The sequence below is a fragment of the Marmota flaviventris genome, chromosome 14 (assembly GCF_047511675.1).
Source record: "Marmota flaviventris isolate mMarFla1 chromosome 14, mMarFla1.hap1, whole genome shotgun sequence".
NCBI lineage: Eukaryota > Metazoa > Chordata > Mammalia > Rodentia > Sciuridae > Marmota > Marmota flaviventris.
The window spans coordinates 25,578,508-25,599,911 of NC_092511.1; the positions used below are offsets into that span (position 1 = coordinate 25,578,508).

The 21,404-nt window shown below is 38.1% G+C and overlaps 1 protein-coding gene across 6 annotated transcripts in view; it reads left to right on the forward strand.

The window, feature by feature from the left end:
- The window catches only part of Ltbp1 (latent transforming growth factor beta binding protein 1), a 401,517-nt gene that overhangs the window by 210,439 nt on the left and 169,674 nt on the right, over window positions 1-21,404 (forward strand). For all 6 annotated transcript variants that reach the window (XM_027933415.2, XM_071601479.1, XM_071601480.1 and 3 more), the window contains 2 exons: window positions 5,180-5,404; window positions 6,754-7,028. In XM_027933415.2, the coding sequence (XP_027789216.2) occupies window positions 5,180-5,404; window positions 6,754-7,028 (500 nt within the window). The remainder of the gene's footprint in view (window positions 1-5,179; window positions 5,405-6,753; window positions 7,029-21,404) is intronic.

The following is a 21,404-nucleotide window of genomic DNA, read 5'->3' on the forward strand; positions in this document are numbered from 1 at the left end:
TACCAAAACAGATACATATATACACCAGTGTTACAATATAGAAGACACAGAGACAAACCCACACAGTACAGTTATCTCATGCTAGACAAAGGTGCCAAAAACATTCACTGGAGAGAAGAGAGCCTATTCAATAAATGATCTGGGAAAAATTGGAAATTCACATGTAACAAAATGAAATTAAATCCCTATCTCTCACTCTACATGAAACTCAACTCAAAGTGTATCAAAGACTAAGGCACTAGACCAGAGACCCTGCACCTAGCAGAAGAAAAAGTAGGCCCAAATTTTCACCATGTTGGCTTAGGATCCACCTTCCTTAAGTAGACTCTTAAAGTGTAAGAAGTAAAATAGAATCAATAAATGGGATAGAGTCCAACCAAAAAGCTTCTTCTCAGTAAAGGAAACAATCAATAATGTGAAGAGAGAGCCTACAGAATGGGAGAAAATCTTTACCTCATGCACCTCAGATAGAGCATTGATTACCAGGATATGTGAAGAACTCAAAAAACGTAACACCATAAATAAATAAATAAATAAATAACCCAATCAACAAATGGGCAAAGGAACTGAACAGATACTTCACAGAAGAAGAAATACAATTGATCAACAAATACATAAAAACAATGTTCAACATCTTTAGCAATTAGAGAAATGCAAATCAAAACTACTCTAAGATTTCATCTCATCCCAGTCAGAACGGCAATTATCAGGAAAATAAACAACAATAAATGTTGGCAAGGATGGGGGGGAAAAGGTATACTCATACATTGCTGGTGGAAATGCAAATTGGTGCAACCATTATGGTAAGCCATATGGAGAGTGGAACCACCATTTGATCCCAGTTTCCACTTCTTGGTTTATACCCAAAGAACTTAAAATCAGCATATTACAGTGATGCAGCCACATCAATGTTCATAGCAGCTCAATTCACAATAGCTAAACTATGGCACCAACTTATGTGTCCTTCCACAGATGAATGGATTAAAAAAACGTAATATGGTGTGTGTGTGTGTATTTATATGTATATATGTATGTCATACATATATATAATATGATGGAATATGACTCAGCATTAAAGGAGAATGAATGATGGCATTTGCTGGTAAATGAATGGAGCTAGAGAATATCATGCTAAGTGAAATAAGCTAATTCCCCCAAAACAAAAGCCAACTGTTTTTTCTGATACTCGGATGCTAATTCACAATGGAGGGGGGGGGGGGCTAGGGAAGAATAGAGTTACTTTAGATTAGGTATAGGGGAGTGAAGGGAAGGAAGCGGGCATGGGAGTAGGAAGGATAGTAGAATAAATCAGATATTATTACCCTATATACATATATAACTATGCAGCCGGTGTGATTTTACATCATGTACAACCAGAAGAATGAGAAATTATCTCCATTATATATGATGTATCAAAATACATTCTACTGTCATGTATAACTGGTTAAACAAATAAAAATTTTAAAAAATCAATGGAAAAATTCAAGTTCTGTGACCTTCAAATATTTTTGTCAACACATAAAAATCTTTTAGTGTAGGTTGTAAATAAACAAGGAAATTAGGAAACCAGGAACATTTCTATTTATTTTATAGTCTGTAATTTAAATGTCACAAACATTGAGAATTAAAGTATTTTATTTCTTGGAGTAAAACTAATCAAGAATAATTAGAACTTGTTTGCCTTCTTCTCATTGTATAACATGAAATGGACCATCTCTCCTTCCCTTGAGGGACCTGTCATCTTCCATTTTAAGTTTGGACAAGGTGTTGGAAGCTGATCCAAAGTTGGGAAGTATCTGACACAACCACTTTTAAATTTTACTTCTAGCGTTGCCACTTTTCATTTCTTTGCCCCATTGACTGCGTCGTTGGCCCATATTGTCTTTTGATGATATGCTTTTGTAAAACATTCTGTGATTTTCTCACTCTGCTGTCTGTGCCTGATGTGGGGAACAGGTGTGTCAGTGACCCATCACCAACAGACTTGGAATGAAGCGACACTATTGGTCCGTGGTCATGATGCACATCTGTTATTCACTGAGCACTTTGTGGACCAAAGAGCTATCGGTGAAATTTGTACTTATTGCAATTACTCAGTTAATATACTGTGATAGTGGAAGTTTGAACCATGTTGTTGGGGGATTGGCATTATTTAAATTGTGGCGTGCAAAGTAAGGACTGTCTGTATTCCCGTTATAATTTGTTTGTAGGACACTGAAGTCTGGGTCTGGCTCCTCTTGCTTTTGCCTAGTACACATTGAGCCCATCCGTTGTAGCCAAGCTGTGATTTAGAAATTCAGCTCCGAATTGTACTGTTGTGTCATTGACTCATCCTTGGAGTCAGCTTTGACTTCTTTTCTTACCAAGACCTCACAGAGTAGATCAGGCACTAGCAAAAAGTATTTTCCAGACCCCATCTAGCACGGATAGTTTTGACTTGATCTGCAACTTAGGCCCTGAACACAGTTCTGGGTAAACTACCAAGGGGGCTTGGTAAGTTTTTCCAACCCTCTCCTTCGTTCTCTACCTTCTCCTGCCCTTTTCCTCCTACTGTCTGTCTCTAGAAGTTCTGCTGATCTTCTCCCACCCCCAGCATTAGATTACTTCATGCTTCCTTCAGTGGTGCCTCTGGCCATCATCCTAATCCAGGCGTGTGTGTTTTTAACTCGTCTTTCAGTTATTATCATAGTTTCCTAACTGACTTTCCTCGGGTTGTCACTTTCCTTTTCAGCTAATCCCATATGCCATCACCAGAGTAATCTTCCTGGAACACGCTTTCAGCCTTGCTTTAATCCTCTGCTTGAAGCCTCTGAAGTAATTTACTCATTACAGCATAAAATCCCAACTCCTCATCAGGCCTTTAATAACTTCCTTTGTCTGACTCAAGCCACCTCCTTCTAGTTTATCACCTGATCCCTTCCCTTCCCTCAAGAGCCAAGGTTTCCACCAGACAGATTTACTCATTGTCTCCGCGTTGTGGCTGCCTGTCTTCTGTGTCTTCCTAGACTGCACTCTTCTGTGTTCTATCCCATTTCAAAGACTTATTCTAAATGATCTCTACTGTGACATCCTTTTTGAATTCTTAGAAATGGCTTTTTTTCCTCTCTGAAGCTCTGAAGGATTTGTATTTCATATTTTCCTGTTATCCTTTATTTGCTACTTGTTAGTTATTGTACATTAGTCAGTTTCTTTGTTAGTGTTTAAGCTCTTGAAGGGCAAGGATGGAATCTTCTATGTTATATACAATAGCGTTTGACAAAATAGTAGGCACAAATCTGTTCGTTCCTTCATTTGGTGTTTGTTCAAGCCTTAAGCATTTTTTTTTCTAGACTCTGATCTACATTCTAGGGGTAAAACATTACAAGACAAATTCCCTGGCCTCATAGAACTCCAGTTGAGTAATACATCCAGAAAAGTAGTCAGACATTTGTTATATAATAAGATACCTGACATGATACATAATGACTGAGCTTCTGTGGAAGCAGAGATGAGAGGCAACAGGTAATGTTAGATTCCAGGGTTAAGTGGAATCTAATAGAGAGGTAGGAAGTCAGGTAGTGGAAGGGGGGGAGATGGGAGAATGTTCCAGGCAGAGGACTCAGCCTGGAAAAAGGTCTAGACTTGGTGAGGGATACTGAATAAAGTTGAATATAGCTATATTATAGAGAATTAGGTGAGATTCATAAGTGATGAGGTTATGGAAGGAACAAAGGCATGGTGATGGAAAAAGAACTGGATGTATTTGATGAATATTCAGAAGGGAGGAATTCCAGGACTGGATGTTTAAACAGGTGAAGCGAAGGAGGGGATTCTCAGGTTTTGGTAAGCACCACTCTGGGTAAAGGTATTTCAAAGAAGACAGTGAATTCAAAATTTAGACATTTTGAGTTTGAGGTGCTTGTGGAATGTCTGCATGGAAATATACAGTAGACAGTTTGAAGCTCAGCAGAAATCTTTGGCCAGGAAATATAAATTTGAGTGACTTCAGCATATGACAGGATGAAATCATAGTAGAGCCGGTAGAGTTAGCTATGAAGATTTCAAGACCAAGCCATAAAACATTTAAAGAAGAAGTCAAGAAAGCAGTCTGCAAAGAATATTAAGATAAAATACTCAAGGAAGAGAGAGCAAAATAGATAAGTGAGGCGTCGTGGAAACCAGTGGAAATGGAAATCTGCCCACTGAATTTAGCAACATGGAGACCATTAGGGACCTTAGTGAGGATAGTTTCTGTGCAGAAGAGTGTGGGGAAAGAGAGGACTTATTCTGATCCAAGAAAGATTGCAGTGCATTGAGAAGCGAACAGACAGTTCTGGGAAGTGTGGTCACAGAGGAGAGGATTTAGAGAGGGTAAAAGCTAGAAGAGTTGAGGGATTATTATTTTTTAATTAGTGATGATGAGGTTGACCGTAAAATGAGTTTAGCCAGAGTTTAAAACTCTTCCTAAAATTCGTCACCTAATGTGTTCTCTTATGTTTTGATATTCCAAATAAGTTAACTCCAAACTAATAATCCCTCTGCTACTTGAGATGTCACCTGGGTCATGTTACTCCAAATGAGATTGCAAATTCCCATGAAGTGTGTTAGAGGGTGTCCTGGTTTTTGTTACTGGTAGCACTGAGTTCAGTGTCTTACAGAGAATGAAATTCCCACAGATATTATCTTTATCACTCTCATATTTTCGTTTATCCATTCTTTGAGCAAATATTTATTTCATACCCACACAATGTTGGACATTGTTCTAGGTACTGAGAACATAAAGGTTACTAAGGCAGATCTCTTCTCTTCTCAAGGAGTTTATAATCTAGGAAGACAACAAAGTAGTGATTAAATAGGGAAACAAAGTAATTACAGATCGCCAGGGTACTTAAAATGTCACTGTGATAGACAGTGAGTCTGTGTGGCTTCCTTATGTTCTTTTCCTGAGGATTCTTCTTTCCATTCTTGGGGGAGAATCATCACAAAGTTTTACAGAGTTAAATGTCTTTAAGATGGCAAGAAAATGGTAAGGAATAATAGAGGCTGTCTTTGGCATAATGTTTACTCCTCAGTTTACATTTTTATAAAGTTAACGGGAAGAAAAAGGCCATATTAGGCTGTGTATTTGGGGGGTTTCTTGGTTGATTGCTACTCAACTATCGAGAAACTAACCCTCCACATTTTCTCTGTTCCATTTCAGTGATTTGCCATCTTCCGTGCATGAATGGTGGCCAGTGTAGTTCAAGGGACAAATGCCAGTGCCCTCCAAATTTCACAGGAAAGCTTTGTCAGATCCCGGTCCATGGTGCCAGTGTGCCGAAACTTTTTCAGCATTCCCAGCAGCCAGGAAAGGCATTGGGGACCCATGTCATCCATTCAACGCATACCTTGCCTCTGACCATGACTAGCCAGCAAGGAGTCAAAGGTAAGTTTTATAGTCTCATTTTTGCCCATTTGCAGAAATCTGTTAACCTGTCAAACCCATATAGAAGCCGCGTCTCAGCGGATGGCCAGGGCTGGTATTGACACAGAAAGGAGTGTGTGATATGTGGCTGAGAAATAGCAGTGGAGCTAGGATGTGGGACGAGGGATGCAGCTGCAGGACTTTCTAGGCCATACACAATTGGTATCTAGGAAAGAAGAAAATAGCAAGGAGTCCATACTGCTCTAGGGACTCCTACCAACAAGGACTGATTAATGTGATTGTCATTGTTCTTGAAAGGCCTGGGATGTAGAAAGAAGTGCTCTGGCCCTGACAGCATTAACAAACTACTGGATCACACGGTAGCTGAATTTCATAGTTGAAGAGTGTTTGGTTTTAGCTCTAAATAATCATTTAACCTCACTGGGCTTTGATTTGTTCATCTGTAGAGGAAGATAAACTAGGTCACTTGGGGCTTAAAAGTTCTATGACTAATTCATTCTTTTAAATTTGGCATTTTTTTTAAATGCACAATTTTAAAAATGGGGTCAGAAAAGTGTTACTGGCTTTTATTCTTTAAAACCTGAGTCTTTGCATCCAAAGATGAGATTTTGTTTTAAAAGAGAAGAAAATAAATCTTGTTCTAGATGTAAAATAACACACTTTGGTATTTTGTGTGTGTGTGTGTGTGTGTGTGTGTGTGTGTGTATTATATCATTTAAGGGTAAGTGAATTGTGCTTTGTGAACTTGGCTTTCCACTTTTAGTGGAAAAATGTAAATACTAAATTTCTACAATAGAAATTTTGTGAGAAATTCAAAAGTAATCCCACTCTGGAATCTTTCTTATTACCATTTGATAAGATGTACCTATGACAGCACTGATTTCATAGTTTTAAGACTCCAATGAATATTTTTGTCTCTTTAACATATTTTGTGAATATGTTACCATTAGGCATTTTAATGCTTTATACAATTGTAGTTTTATTTTTTTTAAATATATAAATTCTGATTTAAGGGCTGGGGCTGTAGCTCAGTGGCAAAGCACTTGCCTAGCATGCGTGAGGCACTGGGTTCGATCCTCAGCACCACATAAAAGTTAACAAATAAAATAAAAGCATTCTGTCCATCTACAATAAATTCAGATTTAATTTTCATTTTGAACATGCCATTTGCTTCTCAAGACTTTTGATGTCTAGGTAGCAAAAAGATATGTATTTTATGTGTATAATTTATTCTATAGTCAATATGTATGCATACAAATATGTGTTTGTATTGTTTATTTTCATATTTAAATCCTGACGTGCCTTTTAATTGTTCCTAACTAATAAGTTTTCCTCCCAATCTGTTTTAGTGAAATTTCCTCCCAACATAGTTAATATCCATGTGAAACATCCTCCTGAGGCTTCTGTCCAGATCCATCAGGTTTCAAGAATTGATGGCCCAACAGGCCAGAAGGTAAAAGAAGTTCAGCAGGGCCAATCCCAAGTCTCTTACCAAGGGCTTCCCGTCCAGAAGACCCAGACTGTGCATTCCACATACTCCCACCAGCAGGTCATTCCGCATGTCTATCCTGTGGCTGCTAAAACACAGCTTGGCCGGTGCTTCCAGGAAACCATTGGGTCACAGGTAAGCACCATTGTCCAGGCTGTTTTAGTAATGCATTCTAGACCCGGTATCATTCTACTAAAAAAGCCAGGCTTGGTAAAAATTATTTTCTGTAGAAGAGGTTTATAAACTATGACCCATGGCCAGTTTTTATAAATAAAGTTTTTTTGGAACACAGCCACACATTCCTTTATGTATTGTCTATGCCAGCTTTCATGGCATGATGGCAGAATTGAGGATTTCTAACAAGAGCATATGATCTGCAAATACTAAAATATTTACTGTGTGGCGCTTTACAGAAAAATCTTGCTGATTTCTGATATATCAAATATTTTTACATAGTGAACTTCCAGAAATGTTGTTGGAAGTCCATAATTTTCTGCTTATATTTTTTCAGTTAGGATAATCCATGTGCAAAACATGTCAGTCCTGAGATATGGGTAAAGAATATATATTACGCAAAGACATTTGAAAATTTATAGGTTAGTAGGTATAGGAGGCTGATGCAGGAGGATCACTTGAACCCAGGAATTCAAGGTCAGCTCAGGCAATGTGCCCAGACCCCATCACAAACAAGACAAAAAACAAGACTCACCATTGAATGTGCATAGCGAAGGCAACCTGAGAGTTTTGGTTTCTTTGTCCTAACCACTTGGTGTTGCTGTACTTTGGGATGATATGATAACGATGTAAGCTTTGTCCTGTGGTTGTTTGTCTATCCTTTGGTTATGGCTTAAACAGATAGCTCAACGAAAGAATAGGTGAAGTGAATTTATTATTCTTTTTGTTCTTTCCTGAATACTGCAAAAATTGTGTGTGTGTGCACACATGTGAGAGAGGGAGTGGGGGGGGGGGGAGAGAGAGAGAGAGGAGAGAGAGAGAGAGGAGAGAGAGAGAATAGCAGAATCAATTGTTACTACTTTAGAAACCTGGAAAACACTTTCAAGTACTAAGTCAATGTAGGATTATCACTTTTCTTCTAAGAGAAGAGGGGAAGATTGGTTGGTAGACCTGAATGGAGGAAGCACATGGGAATGGAAGGAACATCTTTAGAAAGTTAAGAGACCTTGGTTAAGGCCCTGGGCCCAGCATGATGGTGGGGAATCAGTTTATTTCTTTTTGTTTGTTTGTTTTTTTTGGGTGGTGCTGGGGATTGAATCCAGGGCCTTGTGCATGTGAGGCAAGCACTCTACCAACTGAGCTATATCCCCAGCCCTCAGTTTCCTTATCTGCAAAGCAGAGGCAAAAATATGATACTTATGGATTTTATGATTAAACAAGATACTTAATGTGATTCTTACTTTACAATTGTCACAGAACTATGCAAATATTTCCTTGAAGGATACCAGTAAATTCAAATGTTTTAGGGGAGAAGAACACATCATTTTATTAGTCAGCTTTTTCACTGCTGTGACCAACAGACCTGACAAGATCAACACAGAGGGGGAGTAGTTTAAAACTCATGGTTTTAGGGGTCCTGATCCACAGACAGCCAAGTCCACTGCTCTGGGACTAGGTGAGACAGAACATTATGGTGGAAGGGTATTGTAAAGGAAAGCAGCTCAGGACTGGACCACCAGGAAGGAAAGAGAGAGAGAGAGAAAGAGAGAAAGAGAGAGAGAGAGCGCGCGAGCAATGCTTGTGCTTGCACTTGGGTGAGTGCTCTGCTCAGCAGGTACAAAAAACATACCCCAAGGGCATGCCCCCAGTGATACACATCCTCTAGCCACACCCTATCTGCCTACAGATTACCACCCAGTTAATCTCTGTCTGTGGATTAATTAGATTTAGAATGATTAGATTTTTCATCTCATAATCCAATCATTTCACCTCTGAACTTTCTTGCATTGTCTCACACATGAACTTTTTAAAAAAATATTATTTTCAATTGTAGTTAGACACAATACCTTTATTTTATTTATTTATTTTTATGTGGTGCTGAGGATCGAACCCAGTGCCTCACATACACTCTACCACTGAGCCACAATCCCAGCCCCTCACATATGAACTTTTGGGGGACACCTCATATTTAAACCATAGCAATCACCAATTTAAATTTAGCTTAGAAGTAGAGACTGGATTTTTGTGCCGAGGGCAGGTTTTCATAGGAACTGTCAGGCTGAGGATAAACTTTACACACTTTATAGTTTTGCCCCAGACTAATCTTGGAGAGTGAGGCTGAATTTGGTCCATTTGTATTGTTTAGTCATTCCAGTTTAGGTTGGTCATAGAGAAAGGAAAAAGCAGATCCTTTTAAAACTGTTTGCCCAGTGCCTTTCTCCCCAGTTTCCAAGTTGGAATACAGATGATAAAAAGCAAGAAAATAAGGCATAATAGACTTGTTATTCTTTTGTAATAATTAGGCAGATGACTGCTAGTGAGAAAAGATGAAGACAAATTATATACTTGAAAGTCTAAACTGGACTGTACAGTGGAAATTAATAGGATAATTGATGGAGTTACCCAAATAATTCAAATTCAGTGGAATAATTTTGCCTTATCTGGATACTGCTCTGACTTTTGGTCTGAGTGATCCAGACAGTGATCTCAATTCTTAATTCATTTTTCATGTGTAGTCACCATCACACAACTTCAAAATACCACCTGTTTTCAGAAAACGTTCTCAGCATTTGCCTTCCTGTTCATGAGAAATGTTGCTAGATGCTCATGATTACCCAATTAATTTGTGCAAGTAGGATAACCCAATAATTTAAAAAATGCTTTATTGGCAAATAATCAATAGTATATAGATGTCCGGAAAAGATGCTTGAAAACATTTGTAGTTTCTTACTATGGTTGGTTTGCAAACATAGATACAGCCAGGAGGTATAGGTAGATTTTAAATGAATGACAAAGAAAAAAAATCTGCATGTAAGCGTTCTTATTAGTTCTAGGTTTCACTTATTGATATTTGTAATGCAGTAGTTATCAATAAGCACCAATTTTTATATATTGACATGAGAGGTCATCTACAAAATAAATTCGGCAGAAGTCCTTGTTTCTGTGGCACATTATAATATTTAGGCCATTAATTTGGGATTGAAAACCCAAGGAGAACTGTGGCCAATGCATTTAACTGCAGGGAAGCTTCATGGAATAAGATTTTATTTGGATGGTAGAGGAAAATGGACAATTGTCGAAGAGACCTAATTCACACAACATAATCAGAGAAAAGCTAAACAGAGAAAAGAGAGTTTTGCAGGAAATGGATAGGGAAGAAGTATAGGAAAAGATCAGAGAAGCAAGGTAGCTTGGGGTTGATAGGCTTTCATACAGTTATTAAGCCTCTTAAATTGGGAGCACAGTGCAGTTTAAATAACTTGATGGCAAGGTCAAAATACCATGAAGTCCCCTTGATGAAGGAATCAAGCTAGGGATCATTAATAGTGAGGCAGCCTGACATCAAGGGCAGGGCTACAGATGTGTACAGTATGATGTTCACAGAATCGCCCTTGAAGTGTTCCTGCCAAAAATCAAATCAAGACTTTAATCTGAATCTAATCAAGATTTTAATCTGAATCTAATCAAGACTTTACCCGACCCTTCAGCAAATATGGCATACCAAGGGTAAAGGAAGAAGCTAAGAATATCACACAGGTGGAAAAATAGATACATAATGCAGAGTATTATTGCCTGTTTTCTTCAGAAAATCAAACCCTGTAAACAAAAGTGAGATGACATTAAGAAAGAGACTACAGAGACACAATGATAAATGTAATATATGGACCTTAATTAAATTTTAGTTTTAAAAAAAGATCAGTCCTAAAAGACATTTTGGGAACAATTGAAGAAATTTTAATATGAATCTGGTTAATTATATGTTATTCGGAATTATTATTTTCTTAGATATGATATTAGCATGGGATTATGTAGGAGAATGTCCTTATTTTAAAGAGCTGAATCCTGAAAAAAGTTTTAAGATGGACGTTTATGTGTTATAAAGTCTATAATTTACCTTCAAATATATTTCACACACAAATATAGCAAGAAGGTTAACGATTGTTGACTTTGAGGGTTCTGCATGCAGATGAGCCATTGTGTTAGTCTTCGTCTCAGCATATTTGAAAATTTCTTATGAGAAGAAGGGGGAAATATTAAAATTCCTTGGACTTATAAATAGAAAAATGTATTTTAAAGATGGACTTAAAAGCTTCATGTAACTTTAATACATTTAGTGAATTTTGAGAAAAGAATTTTAACAGTTTTAACTCTTGATTGGGCTGGCAGCGGGGAGGGTGTGGGCTTGGTGAACACAAAGGGCCAGGGAAGGGATGTTGGCCTTAGTTCAAGTGTGAAATGACCAAGTCTCAAAATAAAAAGTACAGATGAAAATAAAGAGATGAACGTAGAGGATTTGTGAAAATCAGGTCTCAGGATTCAATTACAGGCAGGTGTAAAGAAAAACATTGTGATGAATTGTATCCTGTTAATTTTCTTCCTTCAGATAGCAGGTAAATGCTCATGGTTGATTGGCTGATCATACAACAGAATTGTGGAGGGAAGAGGAGCAGTTACATCTTTGCTATGAGCAGCCACGACCTTAGTGGATGTTAAGAATGGTATATTCTTGAATATCAGTCAGAGAATCCAATGCTGCTTTAGAAGTGGAATAATAGAGAATTAATGGAGAAAATTCAGTTTCAATAAATAGATCTACTTATGATAGTTAAGCTCTCAACGACAGAGGTCATTTCTTTGGGCAATATTATGGTGAGAACAGAACAAGAATAATGGGATTGAAAATTTTCTATATTTTTCATCCTTAACAGAGAGTGCCAAGATGTAAGAGGAAAATATCATTCCTACTGTTTTACTATTGTAGCAAGTGATGTTTAATCTTTCAGGGTCCAAAAACTACTTTCTTGTTTTAAGGTCATGTAAAGTATTTATTTTTATGTGCACCAGGCTGGCTATAGACATCACTAAATTAATTTTATTCAAAGAAAAGAAATTAGTTAAACAGAGTGGCTAAGAGGAATAGGTTTTGTGAATATTAGTCAAGTTTGAAATAACAGGCAGGTCATAACTGTGGCAGTCTTAGGTTTCTGTGCTGGGTGAAGTAAATTGTGGTACTCCATGTGTATTTGAAAACATTTGCTAGAGTTTGTTCACAATCAGGTTAGAATTACAACTCCAGTGGTTACAATTACTAAGTCTGTTCAGGTCTACCTTGTAGCTTTCATCTCTGAGAAGAGGCCAAGTTTCAGAAACTACCTCTCATATAGCACCATAGGGACATTAAATATTACACCTTTTCTACCATATAGGGTGTTCATTGTTTTACATTGGTTTTCTTAACAGTGACCTAAGTTTGAAACTTACTTGGGAATCTGAATTTTTGTTTTTTTAAAACATGTTTTATTTATGGCCTCATTGTTGGAAACAAACATTTTACAGTGACCAGATGGTATGAAAAGGCCTTGCATATAAAGTGTTTAGAGTCACAATATAGAGTTCAGGGTCCAGTTTCCATGTGGGTCTGCCATTGCCTGGTTGCACAATCATGGGTTCTGTTGAATATGGAAACATGCCCTATAATTAGGCACAGGCAATACACAGGAGCCAAAAAAAAGTTCAAGTGCTCCAAGACCTTCCTATTGCAAATGCTGAGAGAATAGACAATTTCACATATAGACACCAGAGATAACCAGGAAGCACAGAAAGATCAGGAAACCTAGAATCAATGTAAGCAGAAGAGAATATGGATTTTGAACAGCACTGTAGCACAGATAAAGATGATCAAATAACATACAAAAACCCACTTTCATAGTTTGTAACTATGAAAAACTCTCATAAAGTTTACACAAAAAACCATAAGAAATAAACTCTTAAGATTTAGGTCTCTGATATCTATTTTAGAGAAGAAAATAAACTTTGTGTAGATTAGGAAGAAAAGAAAGAAATAGTACTTGATGTGAAATCCCCAAATCATTTATTTTCTTTCCTTTAATTATTCATCATATAAATAATAAGACACGGGGACAAGGTTTGGTTAAAGTGACCCAAGAACTATTTGAAAGTTTCTTAGATATGCCAAAAGTTGTTCCAGTGGTTCTCTTTGGGTAGGAAAAAAATGGAAACAGAATAAAGCATTGGAGAAAAAAAAAAAGGAGATAGGTCTCTTTTGGCAGATATATTCAATAACATCCTCAAGCTTGAAGGCTTTGGCACTGGAACAGATACCTCTACCCCTACCCCCATTGTGAAGAGACAAATAGATGCACTTTAGCTTTTGCTTAAAGAAATAGGCCTCATTGAGAGATTAACAGGAAAGTATGAGCTCATCAAAGTGGAAAGTATCCTAATTATATGACTAAAAGTACTTTTTAAAAAATCTCAATACCTCTGTCACAAGACTTAGAATGAAGACCAAATATTTCTTGGTTTCATTGCACAGAAGCCAGAGAGAAAGTGGGAAAATCGATGTGATGTCTCTTAGTTCCAGGAGGCAGGAAGAAGAGAGATGGATGTATGGATAGATGGATGGATAGATGGATAGATAGATGGATGGATGGATGAATATAAATGTGGGTGAGACACTCTGCAGACTTTCAAAATCTTTTCTCAGTGATAGGAAATGAATTTATTGCTTGTTTAAAGAGTTGGGACATTAAGCTGTGCTTAGAAGCCTGCTCTTGAATTTCCTTCCACAAACTCTTTCATCCTGTTGATGTGGGTATTACTGGGGTGAGATCTAAAATTGTAATGAAAAACTAGTTTTATCCTGACAGAAAAACTGGAATTATCCCAACACTTTTCACACTGGTTATTCCCCTAAACTGAGTCCATAAACTACATAAGTAGATGAGAAGTCTGAAGAAGAATGCTAATAAAACAGTACTAAGGATTCTTGGCCTCTCACTTACGCAGTATCCCTTATGTGGAAAGGAGAACTGAGTCAGTCAGGCTGGGTTGGCAGATGGTAGAGGTGAATTTGTGGGCCTGTCCCTCTTCCTGTTACCTGAGGCTACGTGCCCTTAACACCAGGGCCCTCCCAGGTGAGATGAACTAGGGCCAGGGCAGTAGCTTCATCTTTTGGAGGTGCCTCTGGGCAATGATAAGGGTCCCTCAGATATCTGCCTTCCCCAGGAGCAGAGAGCTCCGTCTGGGTGTGCTGATTGCATTTATTGAGACTTGGCCTCATTCAGGTGGAATAAGTCATTAACACCAGGCACTTCCTATGCCATCTGGGTTTTTCTTCAGTGTCCCTCTCAAGCACTCCTTTGACATAATCTATGAAACATTTAATTGAGTGTTAGTGAGTCTGGTTGTCTCCAGTGGCTCTAACATGGCTGTTCCTAGTAGCCATCCTTGCCAAACCTTACCTGTGTCAACAGAGGAGGGTATCATTGGAGGGGGTGTGCACATCTCAGGAATAGGTGCTGGGGCTCTTAAGTGTTTGCTGGTCGTGTTCCAGCAACCTCTGCCAGAATGAGTTCGTGAAAGGGCCCTCTTGCCTGGAGTCAAGAAGGATCAGTAAAGACAGGGAAAAGATCCAAAGAGGAAAAATGCTGCATGTGAAAGGGGACATGTCTGCATGTCACTGGGCTTCTGCCAGGGAAGGGGAGAAGTTGTACTTGGATTAGGAATGTGGGGCTGAGACATTAGGATAATCAAATTATAAATTCTAGGAACTGGAGTAGAATACTTCAGAGAATGGGTGGGACCCAGGCATTTCCCTTCCCACAGCCTAGCATCCAGTCTTCACCCAGGCACATGTCTTCTGGGAACTCAAGTGTCTGTTAGCTTCCAGTGTTTGCTCTCCTTAGCCTGTTCAATAGAGAAGCAAGCTTGAGCTTTTTCATTGGTTTTCCTGACCCTGCCTTTATCATGACATAGAATATCAAACTTCCATATTTTATACCTCTAGGACACACTAAAATATTGTGCCTATTAATTATTAGACTCCTGTTTTTACATTAAAGATAATTATGGACCAGCTCAGGGGGCATGAAAGTGGCAAGATTTTATGGTCATTATATTTGAAGATAACAGTTCTGAGCATGTTGGAAATAATTTTCAGAGACCATGGCTTGAATCGAAGGTCAATTTAGGCTCTGTATATTTGTACAAAACAAAGGTTTAAAGATTCACAGCTGGTATTTCCAAGATCTGATGTTGTTTCTTGGCTGTATGCAATCCCTTGGAATTGAGATTTGCTAAAGTGAAGTGGAATCATCTGGATTACTAACAAACCAATCCTCCTGGATTTGCCCCATACAGTTGTAGTGAGAAGTGGTATTGCCCTGTGCTGAGATGACAAAACTGTACCCTCTTCTCTGCCCCTCACCTTGCCCAACAGAATGCTCAACAAACGATAGTACTATTTTTCCTTTCCTATCCTTACATTCTGCCCCCTCAGTTCTGATTCTTTCCTTGTATGTATGAAATAATTTATATATAAAATTGAATATTCTGTTTCAATGAGGTCTCTTCCTGAGACTCTGCATTTAATCTGATGATGGTTAATCAAGGTTAAGTGAAGTCAGTTTCGACATGGCTGGTTTAAAGGATTTGTTTCCAGAGCCCAAGAAAATTAGTTTTTGCTGGTCTTTAGCTCACTCATTTGCTTTAGTTTTAATGAATCTGAAGGCTTCCAATGATCAAGTCAACTCTAGTGAGCAAGGATCTGCCACCGCTGAGGATAATTAAAACACATTTTCAGTTCTGAAAAGAAGTTTAAACTTTGAACAGAGGAATTCTAAATATTTTGAACAAAGACAGCAATTCCTCCAAGATGACCGCTTCTCAGAGGACTGCTTTAGAATGGGCAGGCTTTAGTGAATTTAAGAATACGGTCTTAGCATTCTGTGGCTTTGGGGCAAGCCTTTTAGTAAAACAGTGTATTTTTGTAAAATTGATAGATGGTAGACCATATTTTGCATGTATGACCATATTTGACCTTCAAACAATACGAGGGGCAGGAAAAGTAGGTATTCTTGTCTCCCATCTACTTATATGAAACTCAAAGCTCAGAGAGGTTGGGACTGGTTTGTACAGATATGCCACATCATAGCTCTCATTCCAGTTGAGCAAACTCACCACATCTCTTGCTCCCAGTTTCTTCATTTTTCAAATAACTGGATTAGCATAGAAGATTACCAAGCATTCTTGAGCCCTGCATTACTCTAATTGTGATGATTTTGTCATCTTTCCTCTTTTCTAGAATCTTAGATGACACTGATACTTATAACAGTCTGTGTTTCTATAGCAATCTATAAAAACATAAAATATAGTGAATATATATTTCAGTTTCTCAAAGCTAGGCTGATTTCAGAGACTCCTCTCAAGTGTCAGTTGCTCCAGAAAGCTTTCTGGTACTTCTTCAATTCACACTGTGCTCTTTTCCCTGAATTCTTATTGCATTAGAGTCTAATCAGACTATTTTCAATTTAATCATCTTAAAGTTGTTGTTTTTGTACCTCTTTGCTCTTCTCCACAAGCTGTGCTTTTCAAATGGGCAGTGTGACTTATGAATTGAGCTTAGTACAGGGCAGAGATGAATCATTTTAAAATATATTCTTATTCGTCAGGTTAGGCTAGGCTGTGCTGCTAAAACAAGTAAACATAACAAAAGTTTACATTTTGTATGCATTAGACAGCTGATAGGCAGGCAGAGGGTCCTGTTCAGAGATTTGGGCTAAGGGTAGTTTTATCATGTTACTTCTGTGATATTCAGAATACTTGATCTCTCAATTCTACATCAAGGGAAGAGGGGTGTTTCCAGAGACACTCATTCCTTTTCTCAGTCTTTTGTTCAGAACAGGTCACATGGCCCTGTCTGCTAGTGCTGTGGACTGAACTGTGTCCCTAAAATCAATATTTTGAAGTCTTATCCCCCAGTGTAACTGGGAAATAGAGACTAAAAGGAGATTATTAAATGAAGTCATAAGGGTGACATGATAGGATTAGTGTTTTTAGAGGAAAGGACACCAGAGTGTTTGCCCTCTTTGTTTCTCTTCCTGCACATTCACAGGAAGGTGAGGTCCTGAAAGCACACAGCCAGATAGCTACTGCCTACCAGCCAAGAATTGGCCATATTTATACCTTGGTCTTGGGCTTTCAGCTTCCATAACTGTGAGGAAATAAATGTCTGTTGTTGCAACACCTCATTTAAAGTTTTTTGTTATAGCAGCCAAGCTAAGACAATTAAGATACGGGGAAACACGGGGATACAAGTGGCTCTTCGGTGAGCACGATTGTTCTTACCACAGTGTCAGGGCAGTGGACAAGACAGACATGGTTCCCAGCTCCCAGGGATATAAATGAACCTGTTACTTTTATTTGTGGCTTTCAGTTTTTCTACATGTCTTGCAACAAAACCACAGGTAATTAGTCGTTTTGAGTTCTGTGTAGTTGAAACAGAAGAACTGAAAGCTTAACTAAAGAAGAGACACGTGTTATAATTTCACATATAGTGCTATGAGTCCTAAAATATTTTTAAATTCCTTTCATTATCTCTATATAGTCAAAAAGGGACCTAAATATTTTTAAATTCCTTTCATTATTTCTATGTAGTCAAAAAGGGATCTGGCAAGCAATGAAGCTTAATAGAAATTTTTTTTCAATGCAGTCATAGAAATAAGCCCTAGGGGAAACAGGCTCTGTGCTCATCATTTTGGAGGTGATCTGGTTGCAATAGTAATAATACATGCCTATCTGCCCATCTTTATTTCCTCTCTCAACATGAGTCCTTCTTTTTAGACATGTCCTTGGCCATGGAACTCAAAAATGTTTGATCTACTCACCATCAAGGCTAATGGGAATTTTGATTGTCAGAATAGAATTATGACAATACTTAATTATTCTTCTTGCAATTTAGGAACAGCAAAATCACACATATCGCATACTCAGGCTGACTTGACCGTTGAAGTATTTAAATGACTGCAGAGGTGGAGAAAACCGGCAGCCGAAATTTGATGTTTTTCTTTAGAAAAGATGTCAAGCGCAATCATAAAGTTCCACATTTAAGAATTTTTTTCCCTCTGTATGTTAACTTTAAAAACCATTTTTGCCTTAGAGTAACTTACAAAATACCGTTTCATAAACTGAAATAGTTGCCTGGAATTCCTTGAAGCCCATGGTTTGGCTTCAGTAGGCTTTAAACAAATACCCTGTCAGAAATCAATGTGGATACATTTCCAGCAGTTAATGCCCTAGTCACAGTAGATACTTTATAAAATCAATACCCAGAAATATAGAGGATTATGGTTGTATCAGATACCCCAGATGCCTAACATTGTTTTAATTACTCTAATAAAAGAAAGCTGGGTGGACTTTAAAAAATTTTTTTTTTTTTTTTTTTTTTGCTTATAAAGAATGTTCTGCTCAAGCCAAAGCAAATTTTTTTTTACAAGTTCTTTTAGAAAATCTGGAAGTATTTAAGCATTTTCCTCTTCTTTTTATGAGACAATGCCTGTTCTTCAGCCAGTGCTCTATCATACAGAATTCTCCTTTATGACAGTGGACCTGCAGAACAAGCTGACTATGTTGCTCTAGTTGTATTAGTGATAGGATTCAGAGATTTGGAACTCTCTCTTGTTGGCCCACAGAAATAAACATATTCATAGGGACGCTGAAGAGTTCTTAGGAGGCTTTCCAGTTTAATTTGAAGCCATAGTTGATCCAAGGGGCTAGAAGAGTGCCATTTTGTTCAGAAGGTTGTCAAAATGGAGACATTTTTCTCGTGAAGAGATTGAAAATAGGAGTAAAGAAAAGCTGTGATAGAAGTTTAGATTAATCCAATCCCTTTATGTATAGTCAGTGCTTTCCCCCTCAAGGACCTCATTCTGGTTCTTATGAAAAGAAGTCTAAGATTTCCAAAAATGGGACGACTCACATTCCTCAAGTAGAATCATAATAGTCAAGAGTGTAGCTTTGTTTGCCAGAATAGCTCAAGGTTTTGTGATGAGTTGTGGAAGCAATGAGCTTCTGAATATGAAAGGAGGTGAGGGCAGCGCTTGCATGGGTGGATAATTTATCGGACATGCCTGTACAGTACTCATTAATGGGCCATCATGGGACTTTTGCATGCATGCATTATAACCTACAAAACCTTCATCTCACTGACCATCGTGTATAATTCCTGAGAACATGCCTATTGATAATAACATAATTTTAATTATTCATTATAATCTCAAAAAGACCCATTGAAGATCCATACTTATTTTCAGATAGGTAGATCTGCCTTTTTCTAAAAAAACATTATTTTAATTAGGTATATATGACAGCAGAATGCATTTTGATTCATTGTACACAATTGCAGCACAACTTTTCATTTCTCTGGTTGTACACGATGTAGCATCGCACCATATGTGCAGTCATACATATATCTAGAGTAATGATGACCATCTCAAGATCAGCCTTTTCATGTGTACAGGTTAACAGGAAAGGGCTGGCATCAAGTAGGGTCAATAGAATCCATTAAGATTATCACTCATCATGTTAGTCCAGATCAGAGTAAAAGGATCAGGCTAAGCAACATGTGGCCTCATGGTATCTGGTGTAGCAACCTGAAGGCAGGAAATGTCTAAGGAATGCTGCTTCATAGGGTTGCCCTGACATAGGAAACATGTCCACCACTGCTCCCTGGCTGCCCTCAGCCCTGGAGCCTTCGAAAAATCATAGAATTTGGGAACATAAATGAATACTAACTATTAGTCTGTCTTAACAACCTTCTTGATGAGGAGACTAACTTCTAGAGAGTTAAGTTACTTTGCTTAATGTTCTCTATTGAGTTTGGGACTGGTAGGGACCAAAACTGAGGCTTTTCTGTGTTTTTTTTTCTATTCTACCCCATGTTTTAGGCCATCTCTGCTCAGGATAGAGGACTCACCAGAAACCACAACTATCTAATCCTATAAGGACAGATATATTCTCTGGGACCTGTCTTGGCTAGACAGTCACATGGTCAGTGGGGCTTTTTGATCAGGTCATGGACTATTGAGGGGAGGGGAAGTTTCTGGCACTAAAACATGGCACTATAATAAGGAGGACCTTGATGTTCCCAAAGTGAGTTCATCTGCTGCTTGAATACTGGTTTTAACAGGTAGAATCACGATTCAGAGATATCAGGTACTTCTTGAGCATTATTAAAATGAGGTCCATGTAATTATTAACCTTTCACATCATTTATTCACTGAGCATTTGTTATTTTACTAGACAGAGCACTTTTGAGAAAATCTCAATATTCTCAGCAAGGTCTCAAGAGTATCTTCTTTTTCTTCTGTTTCTATATCTAATTTAAATATTTATGTTATACATTTCTTCCCTGTTAAGTTGAATCTATGATGTTATACCTTCAGTAACTATTGGATTACTTTTTCCTTTTAAATAAATCCAGAATGGTAGAGAAGAATCCTGGAAAAGAAGTGTAATATTGATGGGGAGCCTGGTGGTGCCGGCCTTATGGCTTTCTCCAGGAGAGTCTGTCTCACATGTATGTCTCAGTGTTCTCAAGAGAAGGAAGTAGAGGTTGAGAGGTTTACCCACAGTCCTGTAGGTGGTAATTGGTAAAATGAGGATTTGTGAGCCATGTTTGTCTCTTTGCAAAAACTATTTACCAGTGACTCAGTTATGGGTCAGTTTTATATTACTTTCCACTGGGCCCACACAGAATGAAATTGTGTAGAAAGTTCAATTTCTCCTTCATAATGCACCAGTGCTGGCAGACAGGTGGATGTCTGGGAATTCTCTTGAAGCCTCTTTACTGCAGATGGGTGGATTTGTTGGGGAGAGAGTTCATATGTGCCGAGTTTAAAAAACTCCCTTTTGCTATCTGTTTGTGGAGAAGTATAGTTAATGGGTCTTTAATCCAATTTCATTTTTTTTCCTTGCCCTCTGATTATTTCTGGTCATATTTATCTTAAATATAATTTTTCCCTATGAATGATATACTCTATCCTGATTGATTCTTTTTTGTGTATAAAGGGAAGTATCAAACATAGAAAAACAATCTTTTTCTCCTCTTATTAGTTATTTAGTTAGAAGCAATCCAAAACTTTAGTTGGGAAAAGAAACTATGAAGCTTCCTATCCCCTGTCTTGTGGATGATTTTAGTGCCCAACTAGCAATCACATCCCAAATATGGAAAACTCTCCATGGTTTAGCTCTACCTCATTCTCTGACTTCCTGCACCCACTTTCTTTATTCCTTCACATTCAGCTTGCCTTTCTCTGTCTCCAACCCCCACTGACACACACACACACACACACACACAGTCCTCCCCTCAGTTAATATGGTGTAGTGTTTAGCTAGAGCTGCTCCATCTCTCTGGAATCTCCTCAGTAGCACCATTGAGTCACTCTTTGTTCCAGCTCTTGCCTAAACACAGTCCTGCTTACCCTTGCAAGAGACAGTGAATCAGACTTCTATTTTATTTTGTGATTTTCTTCAGTG